Source organism: Archocentrus centrarchus, chromosome 11, assembly GCF_007364275.1.
Source record: "Archocentrus centrarchus isolate MPI-CPG fArcCen1 chromosome 11, fArcCen1, whole genome shotgun sequence".
NCBI classification, from domain to species: domain Eukaryota; kingdom Metazoa; phylum Chordata; class Actinopteri; order Cichliformes; family Cichlidae; genus Archocentrus; species Archocentrus centrarchus.
In genome coordinates this window covers 2,757,199-2,777,187 of record NC_044356.1, presented here as the reverse complement: position 1 = coordinate 2,777,187, position 19,989 = coordinate 2,757,199, and the positions used below count along the sequence as shown (strand labels likewise).

Here is a 19,989-nt window from a genome sequence, read left to right as displayed (position 1 = left end):
CAAACTGCACACAAACATCTGAGTGTGTAAAACAGCTGATTCACAGGAACATCAACTCAAACAGACACAAATGACATTAATACACATTTATTCTGTTTTTAATTTTTTCTGAGCTGTGGAGAAAGAAACTCTTATTTCACAACATGTTCAGAGTGATTAAACTCATATTAAAATTAAAAATACATAATGATCCATTCCTGATGAATCCTGTGATGAAGTCATTGATCCAGGGACAAACAGCATCATCAGAGTCGTCCACGTCCCTGCTGCAGTCAGTCAGAGCATTTCCATAGAGCCACTTTGCATCAGCAGCAGCATGCTGCAGCCCTCTGGGAGACTTTATAGTCCTGAGAGTTGAACACTGTCAGGACTATAAGCTGTCCTTCATCACAGCAGAAGCCACAGAAATCCTCCTCATCAAAAACATGGCTTTGACCTGCGTCCTCATCTGGACTCTCCTCTGCTGCTGCTTCACAGGTAAAGTCCAGAGAATCAAACTCCTCTCCTCTATGAACGTCCGTCTCTCTGAAATGAAGCTGATAAAACCATGAAGCTGATTTCTGTTTGTGTCTCTGTCTCCTCAGAGTCCAGAGGACAGGTCACAGTGACTCAGCCTGGAGCAGTGAGCGCTGCTCTGGGAGACACCGTCACCATCAGATGTAGGACCAGTCAGGATGTTGGTGAAGACTGCCTTATTGCCACTGATGACTCTGAACTACTTTACAATTCCTGTGTCTCCTGGTACAAACAGACAACTGGTGAAGCCCCCAAATTACTTATTTATGCAGCTGATCAGAGAGAAGAAGGGATTTCTGAACGATTTTCAGGCAGTGGATCAAACTCTGACTTCACCCTGAGCATCAGTGGAGTCCAGGCTGCAGATGCAGCAGTTTATTACTGTCAGAGTTTTCACAGCATCAACAGTCAGGATGTGTTCACACAGTGAAAAACAGTCATACAAAAACCTCCCTCAGTCACACTGAACAGAGTCTGAACTGCTGCTACAGCTGGAAGATACCACACACACTGATACAGTTCACTGAGCACAAACTCACAAAACACATTTTATGTTCTAATTCATAACTTTGCTTTGAAATATTCATCTTAGTTTGCAACAACTGTTTAAATAAGCTTAAACCATCTCCTGGTCTCTGTGTGTGTCCTGTGTGACCTCAGTGCAGTATTTGATATCACAGTGTTTTGGTACAGACACTAGAACACACACAAGTTGTTCACATAAATGAGGAGTTTCACACACTTAGTCTTGAAGCTCCACAGGGCTTGTTCTTTCAATTCAATTCAATTCAATTCAATTTTATTTATAAAGCACCAAATCACAACAAACAGTTGCCTCAAGTCACTTTGTATTGTGTGGTGTAAAAATGCAACTTTATACTTCAAATTGTGTTATCTTTGGAATTTTTAATACTGTAGTTTTGTGTGCCGACACAACACTGCTTCATATCCTGAGTTTGGCGCCTTTTTATTCTTGAATGAGTCATAGGTCAGAGTTCAGAGGTTTAACAAACTAAAACATTCCTGTGAAAATGGTCAGGTTCAAGGACTGGACTGACAGTGAGTGAAAAAGCAGCCAATGTCCAAAGAAGAACTTTGAAAGACCTTCAGGAAGCTGGAGAACTGTTGCTCATGTCTGGCTGCTTGGAAGTAAAATGTAAAGGAATTAGTGGTGGATCAGGACTTTTGCACAGTACTGGACATATTGTAACATTCAGACATTAATGTAACCCACTAATATCGTCTCATTATTACCTGCATTGTGACAGACATCATATGATTGGTCCATTTCAACATCTGTCATTGTCACAAACCCTGGTTCCTGACAGCAGCAGCGTTCTCCTGTCCTCGGCCTCCAAACCGGATGGTTCTGTGTGCTTCTTGTGGACAGACCTTGGTTCTGCTCGGCCTTGAGACTGTTTAGCTGGTTGGTATACAGCACTCTTTGTCAGCAGCTTAACTGACTCATTTTACATGTGACAGAAACAGAAGAATTATCAGCACAATCTTTGTTTTTAACAAATCCAGATTTCAGCTCTGCAGAGTGAAGCAGCCTTGCTGGAGTTAGCAGTGTTAACAGGTTTCCTCTGCAGTTTACTGATTGTGTTATTTCAGTATTTCAGAGTCATTCTGTTGTGCGACTGCAGGAACAGAAAAATGTGTTGATGAGAACAGATTTATTGTGAATTTGGCCGTGTTAAAGTGCAGTGGACGTGAGTGTAGAGTAGGTGGGAACCAAACAAAGAGCCAACAAAAAAGCTACACACACACACACACACACACACACACACACACACACACACACACACACTTGTTCATCCTGTATGTGCACTTGATTGCACATAACTCACATAAACCTAGGAATAAAATGTATGCTTGGCTGCAGCTATATCACACAAGTCTCACACTTATTTGCACATTCCTGTAAACACACACACACACACACACACACACACACACACACACACACACACACACACACACACACACACACACACACACACACACAGTCTTTACAATAAATCGACTCTTCCACAGCTCATGGTTGTATCCCAGCATTTCATTTCCCCTGACCTCTGACCTCTGATAACAGCAGTAGTGCAGAGTTAAAGTCTCACAGGTCTGCTACTCTTTGCACATGCTGCTGCCATCTTGGATTGTGAAGTCAGAGTAGGTGAAGCTGCTCAGACATCGAATTTCTGAATTCCCAGCACTGTTCCTGTGGGAAAACTGTCATCTGAAGAATGTCACAGGTTGTTGAGGTGATAGAGGAACATCAGAGTGTTAGTCTGTATATAGTGTCAGCAGCATTTTCTTACTTTACTCGCTGCACAGAGATTTTTAAAGTTTTACTGGAGCTGTGACGTTTCTGTTAAACCCAGCAGACTTTACTGAAAACACAAACTTCCCCTCTGAGGACACGCTTGCTGTGGACTCTGGTGTTTAACACAGTCTAATTTAAAATGAATGTATTAAAAACCAGTTACACAAACATCAAATCGAGGCTGTATTAGGTTATGTACTTTTCAGTGGAGTCTGGTGGCTGTGAGTAAAAGAACGACTCCACTTCCTTTATATAGCAACAAACTGTGCCCTGAAATCACTTTTAAAAAGATTATAAATCTAATAGTTATTTTTTTATCCAAAATATGTTTTGTTGCTGATTGGTTTGATCCCCATCAACCATGACACTGCACACAGGGATGAGGTGTTACAGCTGGAGGCGTGGTGCTCCACCAGCACCCAGAAAACCAAAGAGATTGTTGTGGCCATAAATGGTGAAGCTGTGGAGAGAGTCCCCAGCTTCAGATTTCTGGGAGTGAATATCAGCGAGGCCTTTTCCTGGTCTGCACACACCTCCACCTCCTCATTGACAGAGCACACCATTGCTTTCCAATCAAACACCACAAAGATACAGAACAGCTCCCTACTGTACTGCTTCTGTGCTTTCCCAGTCATCTGGTATCTCTTCCTTATCACCCAAAACCTAAACTCCTCCCTGAACTCTGTGCAGCATTCTGACTTCAACTTCCATCATTTCATCCTTGTTTCCACCTTCACTCACTTCCTCTTCTTGATGTCCAAATTCTTCCTACAGACCACCATCTGATGTCACTTAGCTCCATTCTCCCCTGACACCACCTTGCAGTCTCCCATCTCTTTCAGAATACAAAAAAAAGGAGAATGCAAACAGCTCAGATGTAGAAAAACGTGCTTGTATGAAAGTGTGTGAATGGATGTTTGAGGCATGCTGTATGAAGCACTTTGAGTGCTCAAGTAAAACAGAGAAGTGAAATGCAAGAAACAGTCCTTTTACCATTTGACTGTATACTGTCTGTATCTCAGTATATCTTCAAAAAGACCACAGGAATCAGATTTCTTTGAATGAATCTTTATTGCATCAAACATTGACAAACAGAGAGAGAGTGAGTCAGCTCAGGACTGGGAACACTGGTCTCTCCTCAGTCTCTCTGAGACTGGAGCCTGGGAGCCCTGGGTGGCCTCACAGGTCACAGAGCCCACCTTCTCCCACTGGTCTGCAGGGAGCCTCAGGGTGCTGCTCCAGCTGTAGAGGCCGTCCTTCTGCAGCACCCCGGGGCTCCTGCTCTCCTCCCAGCTGCTGCTGCTGCTGCTGCTGCCGTCCACCTTCCAGGACAGACTCCAGTCTGAGGGGAAGCCCTTATTGGCCAGGCACATGAGCGTGGCCTTCCCCTGCTGCAGCTCCTCTCTGGAGGGGGGCAGCACCGTCAGGGTGGGACGGACATCACCTAGGAGACACCAATCAGCTTAGAGGACAGGGAGCACGCAGCACAGCACACAGTAACACCTTCACTGTGGGAGAGCAGATTTCCTCCTTTAAGGAGTTTCTGACAGATGTTTTCTGCTCCGTCACTCACACAGTTTCACTTCTCTTAAAGAAACCTCTCATGCACATCTGCACACACAGTCCTCACAGACCTGAAACTCAACAAACTGCACTAGAAAATTAAAGCAAAGATATGACAGCACTTCAAATGTCCTGTTATATTCATACAAACATCACTTGTTTAATGTGTTTTTTAAGGGCAAAGGTCAATCATACCACTGTGAACCTCATTATCAACCAAACACGTCCAGTGAGCAAATATAAAGTCAGAGATTTAAACAAGCAAATGGTCTCAGAAAACTGTTCGAATTATTTCCATTTGTGGTTAAAAGACAAACATTTTAAAACATCTCAGATTTGATGATGAATAATAAATGACCTCCGGTCCCTCTGACCTGAATAATTTTAGCTCATTTAAAGAGTAAATGTTAAAATATTTTCGAAGGACGATAATTGTTTTCTAATGTTGCATGATGTTCAAATTATTCCCAATTTCACAAAATCATTGGACTGTTAGAAAAGGTTCAATAAAGTGATTCTTTTAGGACCTTGAAGAATCACTTTAATCAATGTTTTTATCCTTGAATCAAGGATAAAAAGGAAAAACTAACAATAAATATTGACAGCATTTGGCCCAGCAGAAAATGATATCTTACAGATATTTAGAGATATATAATATGAATTAATTAGCATTTGAGCAAAAACTTACATCCAAACTCCAGCCTGGTTCCTCCACCGAACGTGTACCACAGTGATACAAACTGACTGAGGCGTCGTACAAAAACCTCTCACTGTGCAGAGACACGGCTCTCTGACTCTGAACACAACAAACTGCACACAAACATCTGAGTGTGTAAAACAGCTGATTCACAAGAACATCAACTCAAACAGACACAAATGACATTAATACACATTTATTCTGTATGCAGTGACTTTTAAATGTTTTTAATTTTCTCTGAGCTGTGGAGAAGGAAACGCTTATTTCACAACATGTTCAGAGTGATTAAACTCATATTAAAATTAAAAATACATAATGATCCATTCCTGATGAATCCTGTGATGAAGTCATTGATCCAGGGACAAACAGCATCATCAGAGTCGTCCACGTCCCTGCTGCAGTCAGTCAGAGCATTTCCATAGAGCCACTTTGCATCAGCAGCAGCAGCATGCTGCAGCCCTCTGGGAGACTTTATAGTCCTGAGAGTTGAACACTGTCAGGACTATAAGCTGTCCTTCATCACAGCAGAAGCCACAGAAATCCTCCTCATCAAAAACATGGCTTTGACCTGCGTCCTCATCTGGACTCTCCTCTGCTGCTGCTTCACAGGTAAAGTCCAGAGAATCAAACTCCTCTCCTCTATGAACGTCCGTCTCTCTGAAATGAAGCTGATAAAACCATGAAGCTGCTTTCTGTTTGTGTCTCTGTCTCCTCAGAGTCCAGAGGACAGGTCACAGTGACTCAGCCTGGAGCAGTGAGCGCTGCTCTGGGAGACACCGTCACCATCAGCTGCAAACATAGTCAGCGGGTAACTGTTGCTAATAACAGAACAAAAGATGTTTTATCCTGGTACCAGCAGAGAGGTACAGAAACTCCTAAACTGCTGGTTTACTGGGCTGACCAGCGAGCATCAGGAACCCCAGATCGTTTTTCAGGCAGTGGATCACAGACTGACTTCACTCTGACCATCAGTGGAGTCCAGGCTGAAGATGCAGGAGTTTATTACTGTAATGGCCAACATTATGTGAACGATCTCTTTGTGTTCACACAGTGAAAAACAGTCATACAAAAACTTCCCTCATCCAGACTGAACAGAAACTGAAAAGCTTGCTGCAGCTGGGAGATAGTACACACACTGATACAGTTCACTGAACACACACACAGCATGCACATAAAAGCAGAAGACATGCTTTTTACAACCCTGATTAATGTTCTTATGGTTCAAAACCGTAAAACACGAAGTTATTAACTCGATGGTGAGTTTTTATAAAAACTTTCTTTTTTTAACCTTTATGCTCATCCCATTGACCAACACTGACCGACAGCAGGAAGCTCAAAACTCCAGCAAACTCCAGCTAATCTATAAAAATATATTAAAAAAATGTTCATTGCAGATGTTTCAGCACACTGATGAACTCACTCATTTTCTGTTTTATGCACAGCCTTGTGTCGGGATCTCCCTGCCCTGTTGAGTTCTTGTATTACTCCAATACAACCTCAACGCTACCTGTAAACATTGCAAATTAAAAGCCCTGCAGTGGACAGAAAACTTTAACAGGGCTTTTATTGTGAAACATCTGCAGGTAATTTCATAATTCCATCACAAAAATCAAAACAACTGATCAGCGCCTGTTTGGAGGAATGTTTGGGGGAACTCAGTTTGTCCATAATTGTATTTGTATATTTTGCATAAAAAAGTCAAAATTATTTGTACACCACTATTCAGACACAAGGTAAATCAGAGTGCTTTAAGGAGGGACAGAAAGGAACATTTCAAACATGTAAAATCAGTTAAAGGAATACTCGGCTCTACAGAGCTCTGACTCTCTGTCAGTGTTACCGGCACCAGCCCTAGGGGAAGCTGGGCGGTAGCAAGCGGCACACAGCTGAGGTCAGGCTGTGTTGCCCGCAGGTGAGAATGAATGCAGTGGCTGTGGAAAAGACGGAGAGGAGACGATGACAACAGGCCACCAGCTCATTTAATTCTGACATCATGAGAAAAACCAAACTCATTTCTTACAATAAACATCAAATGATATAAAAACAACTCCAATAATTATTAGTAATAAACCAAAACTGCAGTAGACAAATAACTTGTTCATAAAGTGCAAATAATATGATACATAACACCCAAATAATGCACATTTCAAACAGGACAATAATAAATTGTAAAAAAATGATGTAAACAAACCATTTGCATTTCCATTTGTACAACAGCTTACTTCAATTTTACTGTAGTAGAGCTTATGATGCTGCTTCAGACAGCTTTCGGAGCTTTACCTCACTTCCAGTCTAACACACCCACGCACACACCCCCAAACACACCCCCAAACACACCCCCAAGAGCTTATTGGCCCCATAACCGGAAGTATGCCTGATGGCGGGTAACACACTGAAAAGACTTAACATGGCGGTTTGACTTCGCCCTAAAGTCAGAGAGTAATCATACACAATATAATCCAAACTGACCTCATCTTATTAAAAGCACTTCTGTAAATCACACCGCTTGTATAGTGCCTAACAGCAACTTCTTTTACTACTGTCTCATCTAGCCCCGAGCGATAGAAATGAAGCCGCCTGCCTTACTGGCAAATACAACTCTTTCCCACACTAAAACACACTTAAACATTCCCATCTTATTCAAAACGTTTGTACATAACTCCACACTCATTAAGATAACTTTAGAACAAGGTTTGGATCACTAAAAGAACTTTGATCGCTTACCTGGGGAAAAGACGGAGAGGAGACGATGACAACAGGCCACCAGCTTATTTCATCCTGACACTGCGGCTGCGTATCGGCCCTCTAGTCTCCACAGTAATGCAATAGCACCCCCTATTGGTGACATACATTTTGTGCCTCTGACTTAAAGAAATACACATTAGTATATTAAAAAAATAGAGGGGGGTCTCTGTTTTAACACAAAATTTGTTTCAATCCGTTACACTCTCCCCCGCTTTAAGAGATGACTCCGCCATCTTGTACCAGAAGTGTTTTAAGTCAGGTAAGTATGCAGTCTCACAGTGTTTCATTTTAGAGCCCTTTACAGCATGGCCCTATTGAAGTAGGATAAGAGTACATGTCCAGTTGCGCTGGATACCAAGGTACAGGACAAGGAACACAGGCAAGCATCATGTTCACTCTCGGCATCCATGGTTGATAGGACGGGTGTCCCAACTGGTTGTAAGTGAACACCTCCCGTGGCCTCACCCCTCTAGTGGACCGTCGCACTGTTGGGGTGCCCTCTTCTCATGTGTTCGTGCCAGACCCATTATCACACACTTGATCATCTGGTGTGAGCGTTCCGTGACCAATTTCCTCGCCTGGCACGGTTCCACTCACATCATCCATAATTTCACTTGTCTCATTCACAGGTATCTCCTCAACAGGTGCTGTAACCACCGGAGCTGGTCGTGGTGCTGAATCGGGTACAAGAACTGGAGTTGTTACTCTTGGTTGGTGTACTTCACCCTGCAGCATGGGGCGCTCCTGCTCATTGGCTGGTTGAAAACTCTGTCTCACTGGTTGAAATTCAGGAGCTGCAGCCCTAAGTTTAGGATCTGATTGTGGTCTACGTCTGGGTCTCAAATCATACACAGGTATGCCTTGCCAGCAATATGTATACCCTTCTTCCTCATCAAACTGTTCTGACTCTTTCTCAGCAGCTTCCTGGGATCGTCTCTTGTCTTTCCTCCGTTTTTGTTGGTTCCTGTTTACATTGCAACTTAAATTTCGCTCCAGTGGCAAATCATTGACTGGTAGTAAGAGATTTCTGTGCAAGACCCGAAGACTACGGTCCCCTGTCTCAGCTTGGACACGATATACAGGTCCACCTCCAATCCTTTCAACAACACGGTGAACGCGTTGTTCCCAGTAAGCTCTGAGCTTACCCGGGCCGCCACGTTCTGAGAGGTTTCTGACTAACACTCTGTCTCCTGGTTGTAAAGAGATGCCTTTTGAATGTTGGTCGTAATACCGATTACCTTTTGCTGAGCTTTTCTGACTGTTTTGCGCGGCAATTTTGTATGCCTCTTGCATACGAGAAGCCCATTTTTCTGCATATTCTTGTCTGGTTCCATACTCACTCTCTGGTTTCATGTCAAAAAGTAAATCAACAGGTAATCTAGGTGCTCTGCCATATAGAAGAAAAAATGGTGAGTAACCTGTAGCTTCATGTCGGGTACAATTGTACGCATGGACAATGTGTGGTAGGTGGTCTTTCCATTCTGATTTCTTTTCTTCCTGCAGCGTGCGTAGCATCTGTAGCAGTGTTCTGTTTAGACGTTCAACCGGATTCCCCTGAGGATGGTATGGGGTCGTCCGAGAGTGGGATATCCCAGCAAGTTGTTGCAGCCTTTGGAATAAGTGGTTTTCGAACTCCCTGCCCTGATCATGGTGGAGTTTTTCAGGGTATCCAAATCGTGGAATAAAATCATAAAAGATTTTCTCAGCTGCAGTTTTGCCAGACTTATTCCTAGTTGGGTAGGCTTGTGCAAAACTTGTAAAATGATCTACGAGGACTAAAATGTACTCGTAACCACCTTTACTTGGTTCTAAATGGAGATAGTCAACTGATAAAAGTTCAAACGGTGTACTTGTGGTCACTGAACCCATTGGTGCTTTCTCTGGGATACAAGGCTGCTTTGGTTTGATACAAGCACACTGGCGTATGACATAATCTTCAATTTCCCGTTGCATGAAGGGCCAATAAAAGCGTTCTCTTGCCAAGTGAATTACTTTGTCGGCACCTACATGTCCCATGTCATCATGCAAATATTTCAGAACAGTCTTTCTTAGCTTGCTTGGGAGAACTAACTGGTTTCTTTGCCCAGTACACCTGTACAGCAGTCCTAGGTCCAATTTGAGCCTGTTCCATTCATTTACCAGTCTGCGTGTGTCATGTGTCATCTGTCTCTTGTCCTTTTTATTGGGATTCCATCCTTTTTTTTTTTAGTTGTATCACCTCCCAGATTGAAGCATCCTCTTTTTGAGCTGCTCTGATGTCTTCAGGGTGAACTCCAGGCGACCCATCTTTGCGTGTGTCACTGACATTTGAGTTTAACTGTAAAGCAGCAATCCAAGGTACATCACTGTCTCTCATGGCTTTGCCCCCCTGTCAAATGGCGGAAATAACCTCTGGAGGCATTGTCTCTGTGTACTCAGACAAGTGGTCTTGCAGCTGGACAGGATATCGAGACAGTGTGTCAGCATCAATGTTTGACTTGCCAGGGCGGTACTTGATTGTAAAGTGAAAATCTGCTAGTTCACCCACCCAGCGATGCCCAGCTGCATTTAACTTGGCTGTGCTCAAAACATATGTAAGAGGATTATTATCTGTGTATACAGTGAAGGAAGGAGCGTAATAAAGGTAATCCCTGAATTTATCACAGATAGCCCATTTGAGAGCAAGAAATTCAAGCTTGCCAGAATGCAGATAATAGTTTTTTTCTGCAGGTGTAAGGGTCCTGGAACCATATGCTACAACACGCAACTGGTTCTCTTGCTGTTGGTATAAAACAGCCCCCAAGCCTTCATTTGATGCGTCCGTATGAAGGACAAAAGGCAAGTCAAAATCTGGGTATGCTAGAATAGGTGGGCTAGTGAGCATGTCAACAAATCGTGACACTACTGTACTGTGTTCTTGGGTCCATTTGATTGGCGTCTTTGATGGAAGTTGACCTGTACTGCTACTTCTTTGGATAGCCTTGTTAGTTTGGCTTTGATGGGGTTTACAATTAGCTTCATTAGGGCCCTCAGTTAACTTGAACAATGGTCTTGCTAATCGAGAAAAATCCTGAATGAATGTACGATAATAGCCTAAAAAAACCAAGGAGGGCTCTTACTTCCCCCACGTTCCTTGGCTCTCTGTCTCTTAGCTGGTATACTGCTTCCAGGTCTTTGGGATCTATCTGAACACCCTCACTAGTGACAAGACGACCCACATACCTGACCTGACGTTTGAACAGTTCACACTTGTTAGGACGTAATTTAACACCATGCTCCCTGAGTCTGTGTAGGACACTCCTAAGATCATTAACGTGGTTATCAAAAGTTTTAGAATAGCACAATATGTCGTCTAATTAGGGGGAGCAACACTCATCCCTTAACCCCTCAAGTACTCCTTCCATGCATCTTTGAAAAGCAGCTGGGGCATTGGTAAGGCCGAATGGGAGGCGTGTCCACTCGTACAGCCCCCAGGGTGTGCTAAAAGCGGTCAAGTGCCTAGAGCTCTCTTCCACAAACCCTTGATGGTAAGCACTGCCTTGGTCGGGTATTGAAAATCATTAACAACCCCCTAAGTTATCCAGCAGGTCCTGAATGCGGGGGAGTGGATGGCGGTCAGGAATAGTTTTGCGGTTTAGCCCCCGAAAGTCAACACACAGACGCAAAGACATGTCTTTTTTCCTCACACAAACCACTGGTGAAGAGTAGGGTGATGTGGACTTTCTAATCCAGCCATGTTCAAGCAATTTCTGGACATGTTCTTTCACTTCCTTGTACAATGGTTTAGGAATTGAGTTGTAAGAAGTTTGAACTGGTACATTGTCTGTGAGATTGATTTGGAGCTGCAAACTCGGGATACAGCCAATGTCTGAGTCACTTTTAGCAAAAACGTCTGACTCTTCAAACAACATGTCTCGTACAATTCTTTGCTCATCCTCTACGAGGTGAGACAAATCGACCGGTGGGTGCCATCTCTGGCTTTCTGTACTCTTTCTTTGGCATGTATCAGAATCATTTAGGTTAGCGGAACAGGTGTTCACATAGAGTTGAGACTTTGAGTCAGTGGTGTTTGGGATGCAGTTAATTGGTCTTACTTCCACGACTTCTTCTAAAGTCCCAAGTACAGTTCTCTTTGGGAGGTAAATGTCATGCAGAGTGGTGTTCTGCACAGGGATTTTGACAGTTTTTGTTAACCCACTAGGAACATCTATTAGTGCAGGGAATAACTCTAATCCCTCAGGACAACAGTCTCCTACACCCGGCTGAAAAAGCATTTCACCACCTGCTGGCAATTCCCTTACCCTACACCGAATTTCACAAATTTGACCAGCAGGTAATATTACTCCCCTTTTAGCAGTTTTGACATCACACTCAATGTTGTTTTCTGCTGGGTTCAAAATCTCAAGCGCAGATACTAGGGCTTCAACAGTACTGCTATCAATGCTTAAAGCTTCTCTGAGTAGGCTGATGATGTTAGCATCGCTTTCTTTATTGGCTTTAATAACCTCAGCAATAACATTGCTGCCTACGATGGGGTGGTTAAGACAGTTTTGGGTGACTAGTGTGGATACTTGGATGGTAACATGTCCATAGTTCTGGCTTATAATTTGGAGTTCCAAGTCTGCCCATCCCTCAAAAGGAACATCAGTACCATTTGCAGCCGAGATTTCAAGTGGCTTGTCTGACAGGAGGGATTCAAGTGATTGAATGGAAACATTAGGTATTGTCTTTTCCATCCATGCTTTACCCACCATAGTCACTTGGGCACCTGAATCAAGCAGCATTCCAATCGGGGATCCATTGAGTGCACAGGAAACCATGCATCTCTTACCAATGAGCTGTGCCAATCTTTTCCTTGGTGATAGTTGAGTTGGCTTTGATTTTACATTTTGAAGATGACTATTAGTTACTGGGGGTCCTCGAGTTGTGCTGGTCACTGGCTGCCCCCCTCCAGTGACCTCCTCACGTTTCCCACCGACCTTTGTTGTAGACAGCCGATGGCTCTGTGTCCTGCCTGGCCGCACACAAAACAATGTTGGCAAGTGACATTGTTTCGTTGTATGCAGGATCTGCACCGGCCCCGTGTTTCTGCTTGTGCTAGTGCACTGCGTCTTGGCGGGTTAAGATCAACAGGTACAGCGTTGTCAGATGGTCGGGTGATTTGGGCAAGATGCTTGGTCAGCGAGGACACCTGTGCCGTTAATTCTCTAATAGCATCTTGTTGAGTTTGTGGCTCTTGGTCAGTCTTGGTGTTAGTCTTGTCACTATGGTCAAGTGTCGCCACAGTCACTGCCTTGGACCTAGTAGTGAAACCCAGTCTTTTGTGTCTTTCTGCTTCTTCACTCGTGGACTTAGTTATTTGTTCTAGTAGGAAATCATCACTAATTTGCATGTCTTTGAGATAGGGTTTCAAGTCACGTCTCACGTAATCGTTTTTCTCATTTAACCCTTGATAGAGTGTATGGAGAAAAGTACCCTGAACAAGTTTTACATCATAGTTGAAACCAGTATCAACTTGTGACTCAAAAAGAACACGCTGCTTTAAACCCATTACTCTGTACAAGAACTGTTGTGGACTCTCTTTATCAGATTGTTTTGCATTAGTTAACTCTTGAAAAAGCTCAGTACTGTTTTTGTCACGAATGTGAGAGCAGAGGAATCTCTTAAGCTCATCAACATTTAGATCACTTCTGTTGGTTAACATTTCTCTAAATGTACCAGGTTTTGTTACTTTGAGGACACCTCTAATGACCTCGGACTCAGTGAAACCTTCTTGTAAACCTTCATCAATTTGTTTACACAGGTTGCCATAAGAAATTTCAGAACTAGTGTCAGAGATCTGTCCACCATGTAGTTTAAACTGTCTGCGTGGGAGCAGACTTGTCACATCACTAAGACTCAACAGTTCCTGCAGTTTGTGCTGGAGCGTTGGGGCTCCTCAGCGTTACACCATTGTCCCTGTCAGAAGAAAGGGGAGACTGGATAGGAACAGTAGCTGGGTCTTCCATTGGAAGCTGAGCGGCATCCTCGACCCCAGTCAGCGTGGCACTTGTAGGCTGCAGCAGGTCTGTGATGAGATCATCTAGAAGGAGCAGCTGGGCCATGCCTTCATCCTCTAGGGACCTTAACTGGTCACCTCTCACATAATCGACAATGACTTCATACAGGTCTATATCACTTAACTCTTCAATGTTGGCTGCCAGGTTACCATCATCGATGGACCTGATGACAGCTTGTAGCTGACCTGTGCTCAGACTCGAAAGCCGTCTCTGGATCTTTATAACTAGCGTCCGTCGTGGTGAATTCGTAGACATGATGTTTAAAAGGTGGTAGACACTCTCTGGATGACACTCTTCCTCGGAGCCTTCCCTGAAGTTCTGGACACCTCAAACGCTGTACTAGCACTCTTCACTGGGCAGTTGTTTCACTCCAGACGCATCCCGGACGAGCCCCCAATTGTTACCGGCACCAGCCCTAGGGGAAGCTGGGCGGTAGCAAGCGGCACACAGCTGAGGTCAGGCTGTGTTGCCCGCAGGTGAGAATTAATGCAGTGGCTGTGGAAAAGACGAAGAGGAGACGATGACAACAGGCCACCAGCTCATTTAATTCTGACATCATGAGAAAATCCAAACTCATTTCTTACAATAAACATCAAATGATATAAAAACAACTCCAATAATTATTAGTAATAAACCAAAACTGCAGTAGACAAATAACTTGTTCATAAAGTGCAAATAATATGATACATAACGCCCAAATAATGCACATTTCAAACAGGACAATAATAAATTGTAACAAAATGATGTAAACAAACCATTTGCATTTCCATTTGGGGTGGCTGTAGCTCAGTAGGTAGAGCAGGTCACCTACTGATCGGAAGGTCAGCGGTTCGAATCCTGGCTACTCCGGGCTACATGCCAATGTATCCTTGGGCAAGATACTTAACCCCAAGTTGCTCTCCGACCGTTCTGTCGGAGTATGAATGCGTGTGAATGTTAGGTAATTAAAAGCACTTAGCTTCGTAAAAAAATGGAAGTGCTTGTATGAATAGGAGTGCATGGGTGAATGCAAACAGGTTGTATGAGTGCTCATACTGAGTAGAAAAGCGCTATATAAGAACTAGTCCATTTACCATTTGTACAACAGCTTACTTCAATTTTACTGTAGTAGAGCTTAACCCACTCTATGATGCTGCTTCAGACAGCTTTCGGAGCTTTACCTCACTTCCAGTCTAACACACCCACGCACACACCCCCAAACACACCCCCAAGAGCTTATTGGCCCCATAACCGGAAGTATGCCTGATGGCGGGTAACACACTGAAAAGACTTAACATGGCGGTTTGACTTCCCCCTGAAGTCAGAGAGTAATCATACACAATATAATCCAAACTGACCTCATCTTATTAAAAGCACTTCTGTAAATCACACCGCTTGTATAGTGCCTAACAGCAACTTCTTTTACTACTGTCTCATCTAGCCCCGAGCGATAGAAATGAAGCCGCCTGCCTTACTGGCAAATACAACTCTTTCCCACACTAAAACACACTTAAACATTCCCATCTTATTCAAAACGTTTGTACATAACTCCACACTCATTAAGATAAATTTAGAACAAGGTTTGGATCACTAAAAGAACTTTGATCGCTTACCTGGGGAAAAGACGGAGAGGAGACGATGACAACAGGCCACCAGCTCATTTAATTCTGACGCTGCGGCTGCGTATCGGCCCTCTAGTCTCCACAGTAATGCAATAGCACCCCCTATTGGTGACATACATTTTGTGCCTCTGACTTAAAGAAATACACATTAGTATATTAAAAAAACATAGAGGGGGGTCTTTGTTTTAACACAAAATTTGTTTCAATCCGTTACATCAGCCTGGCTACAGTGCTGAAAACAAACCTGGGGTTGTTCTTATTTTCTTCTCTTGTTTTTCCTTCCTTATTCTATATATTTTTTATACAGTAGATCAACATACTCTTTTTCCAAGCTGAATGAGCATCGTCTAAATTAGTGAGATGCCTGATCCATGCGACCCTCAACTTTAACAAGATTCCCAGTACCTGCACTGGCCACACAGCCCCACTGCATAACCACCACCAAATTTTACTGTGGGTACCGAGTGTTTGTCTTGACACCATGTGTTCTTTTCCTGCCATGCATACCGCCCCTTGTTACTGTATGTCCAAATAACTCAGTTTTGGTTTCATCAGTCCAGAGCACCTTATTCCAAAATGAGGCTGGCTTGTCCAAATGTGCTTTAGCATACCTCAAGCGACTCTGTTTGTGGCGTGTGTGCAGAAAAGGCTTCTTCTGCATTACTCTCACATACAGCCTCTCCTTGTGCAAAGTGTGCTGAATAGTTGCACAGTGACACCATCTGCAGCAAGATGCTGTTGTAGGTCTTTGGAGCTGCTCTTTTGGTTGACTGACTGTTCTCACCATCCTTCACCTCTGACTATCTGAGATTTTTCTTGGCCTGTCACTTTGGACCTTAACTAGAACTGTGCCTGTGGTCTCCATTTCCTCACTATGTTCCTCACAGTGGAAACTGACAGCTGAAATCTCAGAGCGAGCTTTTTGGATCCTTCCCCTAAACCATGATGTTGGACAGTCTTTGTTTTCAGATAATCTGAGAGATGTTTTGAGGCTCCCATGTTGCCACATTTCAGGGAAGATGCAAAGAGGAGAAACACTTGCAATTGGCCACCTTAACCCTTTCTCATAATTGGATTCACCTGTGTATGTAAGTCAAGGGTCAATGTACAGTAACTGTTCTCATTTACAGTAATCCACACTTTTTGTGTTGTCAAACAACAAAAAGCACAAAAGTCATAAAACCATCACCCAGTAAGACACATTTAAACCAGCCCTCATATTCAGCCGTCTGCTGACCCAGTGCACTAAAACGCTGATGTTACAGTACAACGGTCAAAAATGATGATTGTGACTGACTCGCCCCATATTTCAGCTCTACCAATTAAAATTATAATATAGTATTCTTATAGAGTCTGTCAATGAGCATCATGAGGACTTTAAAACTCAGTGTTGTTTTCTATTATGCACTTTCATTCAGTGTCATTATGCGTCTCTAGGTCCAGCTTGATGACATTTAGAGGTACGCTGTCAGAACCACACAAACTGTGCATAAAGGGAAAGGAGAGAAATTATTTCTACTGAGAAATGAATGAGAGAGACAGAAAGCATGAACAGAATAAAGCCCAACAGGCTGTGGGAGAGACTGCAGCCGGATCAGGCAAAGAAATCTCTCACACGGGTTGTCATGAAACGTGGTTTCACCCGAACTCTGAACTGAGACAACAATGTGACTATGACAATAACACATGGGTATCCAAACAGTTAAAGTGATTAAAATCTTTGAAACCAACCAGTTTAAATGAACTCGACCAATTCTGCTGAAGAGCGCTCAAAAATCCACAGCTGGAATTATGCCAGGAGTTTTAAAGTGCAGCATGCTAAGTGTTACTTGTCTAGATATTAGTGGGGCTGTATGTGTGGCTCTATCATAGTATGTTCCACATTTGCTTGACAAGTGAAAAGTCACTGGTTTGATTCAAATCAGAGATAAATCCCTTTAGGGCTGCGCCAGGAAAGACATGCAGTGTAAAACTGCCAAAGCCAACATGCAGATGTTCCTACTGTGGTGACCCCTTGTGACAACTCCCCTGTTTATCTGGGCTTAGCATCAGCAGCAGAGTACTCAGGCTTATGACTCCCAGAGGCTTGACTTGTGTGTCCTTCTGGTCTCAAACTGGGGACACCGTGGCGCCATTTTAGGCGTGTATTCTAATACAGCCTATATATTAAGAGCTCTTAATATTAAGAGCTTTTATTTAATATAGTAATAAAAGTAAGAGTTTGGGCTTTAACCAGAAACCAGTTCATGGCCATTTTTAAGAGAAGATACTCAGCATTTTGGTAACATTTAATTGGGATATGATCAGTGTACCCGGGTAGTATCGTAGAGCTTTGCAGTATGAAGTCTGGAAAGAGTTTGGTGCTTTGTGTAAGAGCCATTTTATTTTGTTTTGTTTTATGTGTTTGAACACTAGGGGGCACTTAGTTTATGAGTTGTTGTATTTATATGGGAAGGGGCTTGCTCATTGGGTTGGCGTCAATGGTGGAAGCATAACAGTTTTTGACCGTGCAACATGTTAATCAGGTATGCCAGCATTTTCACTGTTAGTTAGGCTGCATATGCTGTTCAATGATAGAGACAAGAGCTACCTGTTGTCGGTCACAAAATAATAAAGGAAAGTGAAGACAAAGATGTTTGTTTTCGTCAAAATGTGTGAGTACACAGCTGTGGAGCATGCGTCAGAATCGAGTTACCAGCACATGAAAGCTGATACACTTTGTGTCCTCAGCATGTGGATTAACGCTGGAAGGATCATTAAGCTTTTCATTTTTACAGAGATTCTCACAGACAACTATTGAGTCATCAATTTTAATCCAGCTGACCTCACATTATCAGAGTCTGCTGTATCTGAGATGTTGTAGCAGTGGGCTTCAGATCTCAGCCTTTGCTTTAATCTTGCATCTTTTGTAATTTGTATTTAAAGTTCATCACGTTTATTGCTGTTTGGTTCTTCTTTGAAGAAAAATGAGAAGGGCAGTACTTTGGGGCTGTTTGCATCCAATCAGAAAAAGAAATGAAAGTATTTTCATATTATATCAGTTTTCATTGTTAATGTTGTTGGATACATTCATCCAGCCTATCAGAAAACTGATGGTTCAGAGTTTGATGTAGAAAAAGTGAAAAATGACTTGATGGAAAAACATTTAATTGGACGACTTTGAGACACACACTTGTGTTTGGTGTCATTTCCATATGTTGGGAAAAACTTTCCAGATCCCTAAATCAGGGAGCGGGACAATATGACTTTATATCATCACACATGAAAAAAGTTTGTTAGAAATTTAAAAAAACGTGAACAAATAACATCAGTCATCACCTTCTATAAACATATCATGTGCCACAAGTGATGACACGGCCCTGTATTCATTCATTAATGTTCCCCTTTGCTATTAAAACTGAAAACTTTTGTAAATAAATTTAAATTCTAGCTTTTTGCACTATTTTTAAATGTAATTCTTTCCATTCAAATTCCTCTATTGATATCAGGAACCACGACTCCTCTGTGGCCTTAATTTCAAATCTTTTAGAAGGAAAATTAAAATTAAAAACAGGTTGCTGTCTACATGTAAACATTAATAATACTGATATGATGTATGTGTGACATTGGTGTGTGTTCACTGAACTGAATCAGTTTCAGTTCAGTCTGACTGAGGGAGGTTTTTGTGTTACACTTTCTCACTGTGTGAACACATCTTGATTGTTCCACCAGTGGACACTCTGACAGTAATAAACTCCTGCATCTCCAGCCTGGACTCCACTGATGGTCAGAGTGAAGTTGGTCCCAGACCCACTTCCACTAAAGCGATCTGAAACTCCAGAGTGACGGACTGTAGCGTGATAAATCAGGAGCTCAGGAGTTTCTCCAGGTTTCTGAAGGTACCAGGAGAGAAGGGTTTTATTATAGTATTCACTGTAAAGATCTAAATCAGCTGTACATGTGATGGAGACGGTCTGTCCTGCAGCAACAGGCCGAGCTGCAGCAGACTGAGTCAGGATGTTTTGTCCTGATGAACCTGGAAGAGATGACAAAGAGGAGAAGGTTACTGAGACACGTCCAGCTTGGAGAATGATGATCAGCATCCAAACAGAACAGGATCATTTCTTTAACACGGAGAACCGATGGAAGGAGGTCAGCGCTGCTTGTTTCAGTGTTTCTCCATCAGAGCAGAGCATCATTGTGGTGACCCTGACTGCATCCTGAAGCAAAGCTTTCACAGAGAGTCTCACCCTGAACGAGGAGCCCCAGGGTGGCCAGCAGCAGAGTCAGTGACATCATCATCATCATGGTGCTCTGAAAGGCCTCTGATCAACGCCGGCCTCTTAACGGCGCAGAGCACAGAGGCAGGAAACACATGCAAACAGAGTCAGTCAGCTGCAGCCGTCCTCGGCTCATCACCATGTTTCCTCCTCACTGCTGGGACAGCTGTTTCTCTGCTGGCTGCTGTTTTGAATATATTTCTCTCTCTTTTTTTAATTTCATTCAAAGCTGAATCCTTTTAAATCT

The 19,989-nt window shown here is 43.0% G+C and overlaps 1 gene segment (V, D, J or C); it reads right to left on the bottom strand.

The window, feature by feature from the left end:
• Nucleotides 1–19,764, bottom strand: part of LOC115787898 (Ig kappa chain V-III region MOPC 321-like) — a 63,284-nt gene extending 43,520 nt beyond the window's left edge. Inside the window, 2 exon segments of the V gene segment in view lie at nucleotides 19,184–19,498; nucleotides 19,713–19,764. Of these exon segments, the coding sequence occupies nucleotides 19,184–19,498; nucleotides 19,713–19,764 (367 nt within the window).
• Between the last annotated feature and the right edge of the window lie 225 nt (nucleotides 19,765–19,989).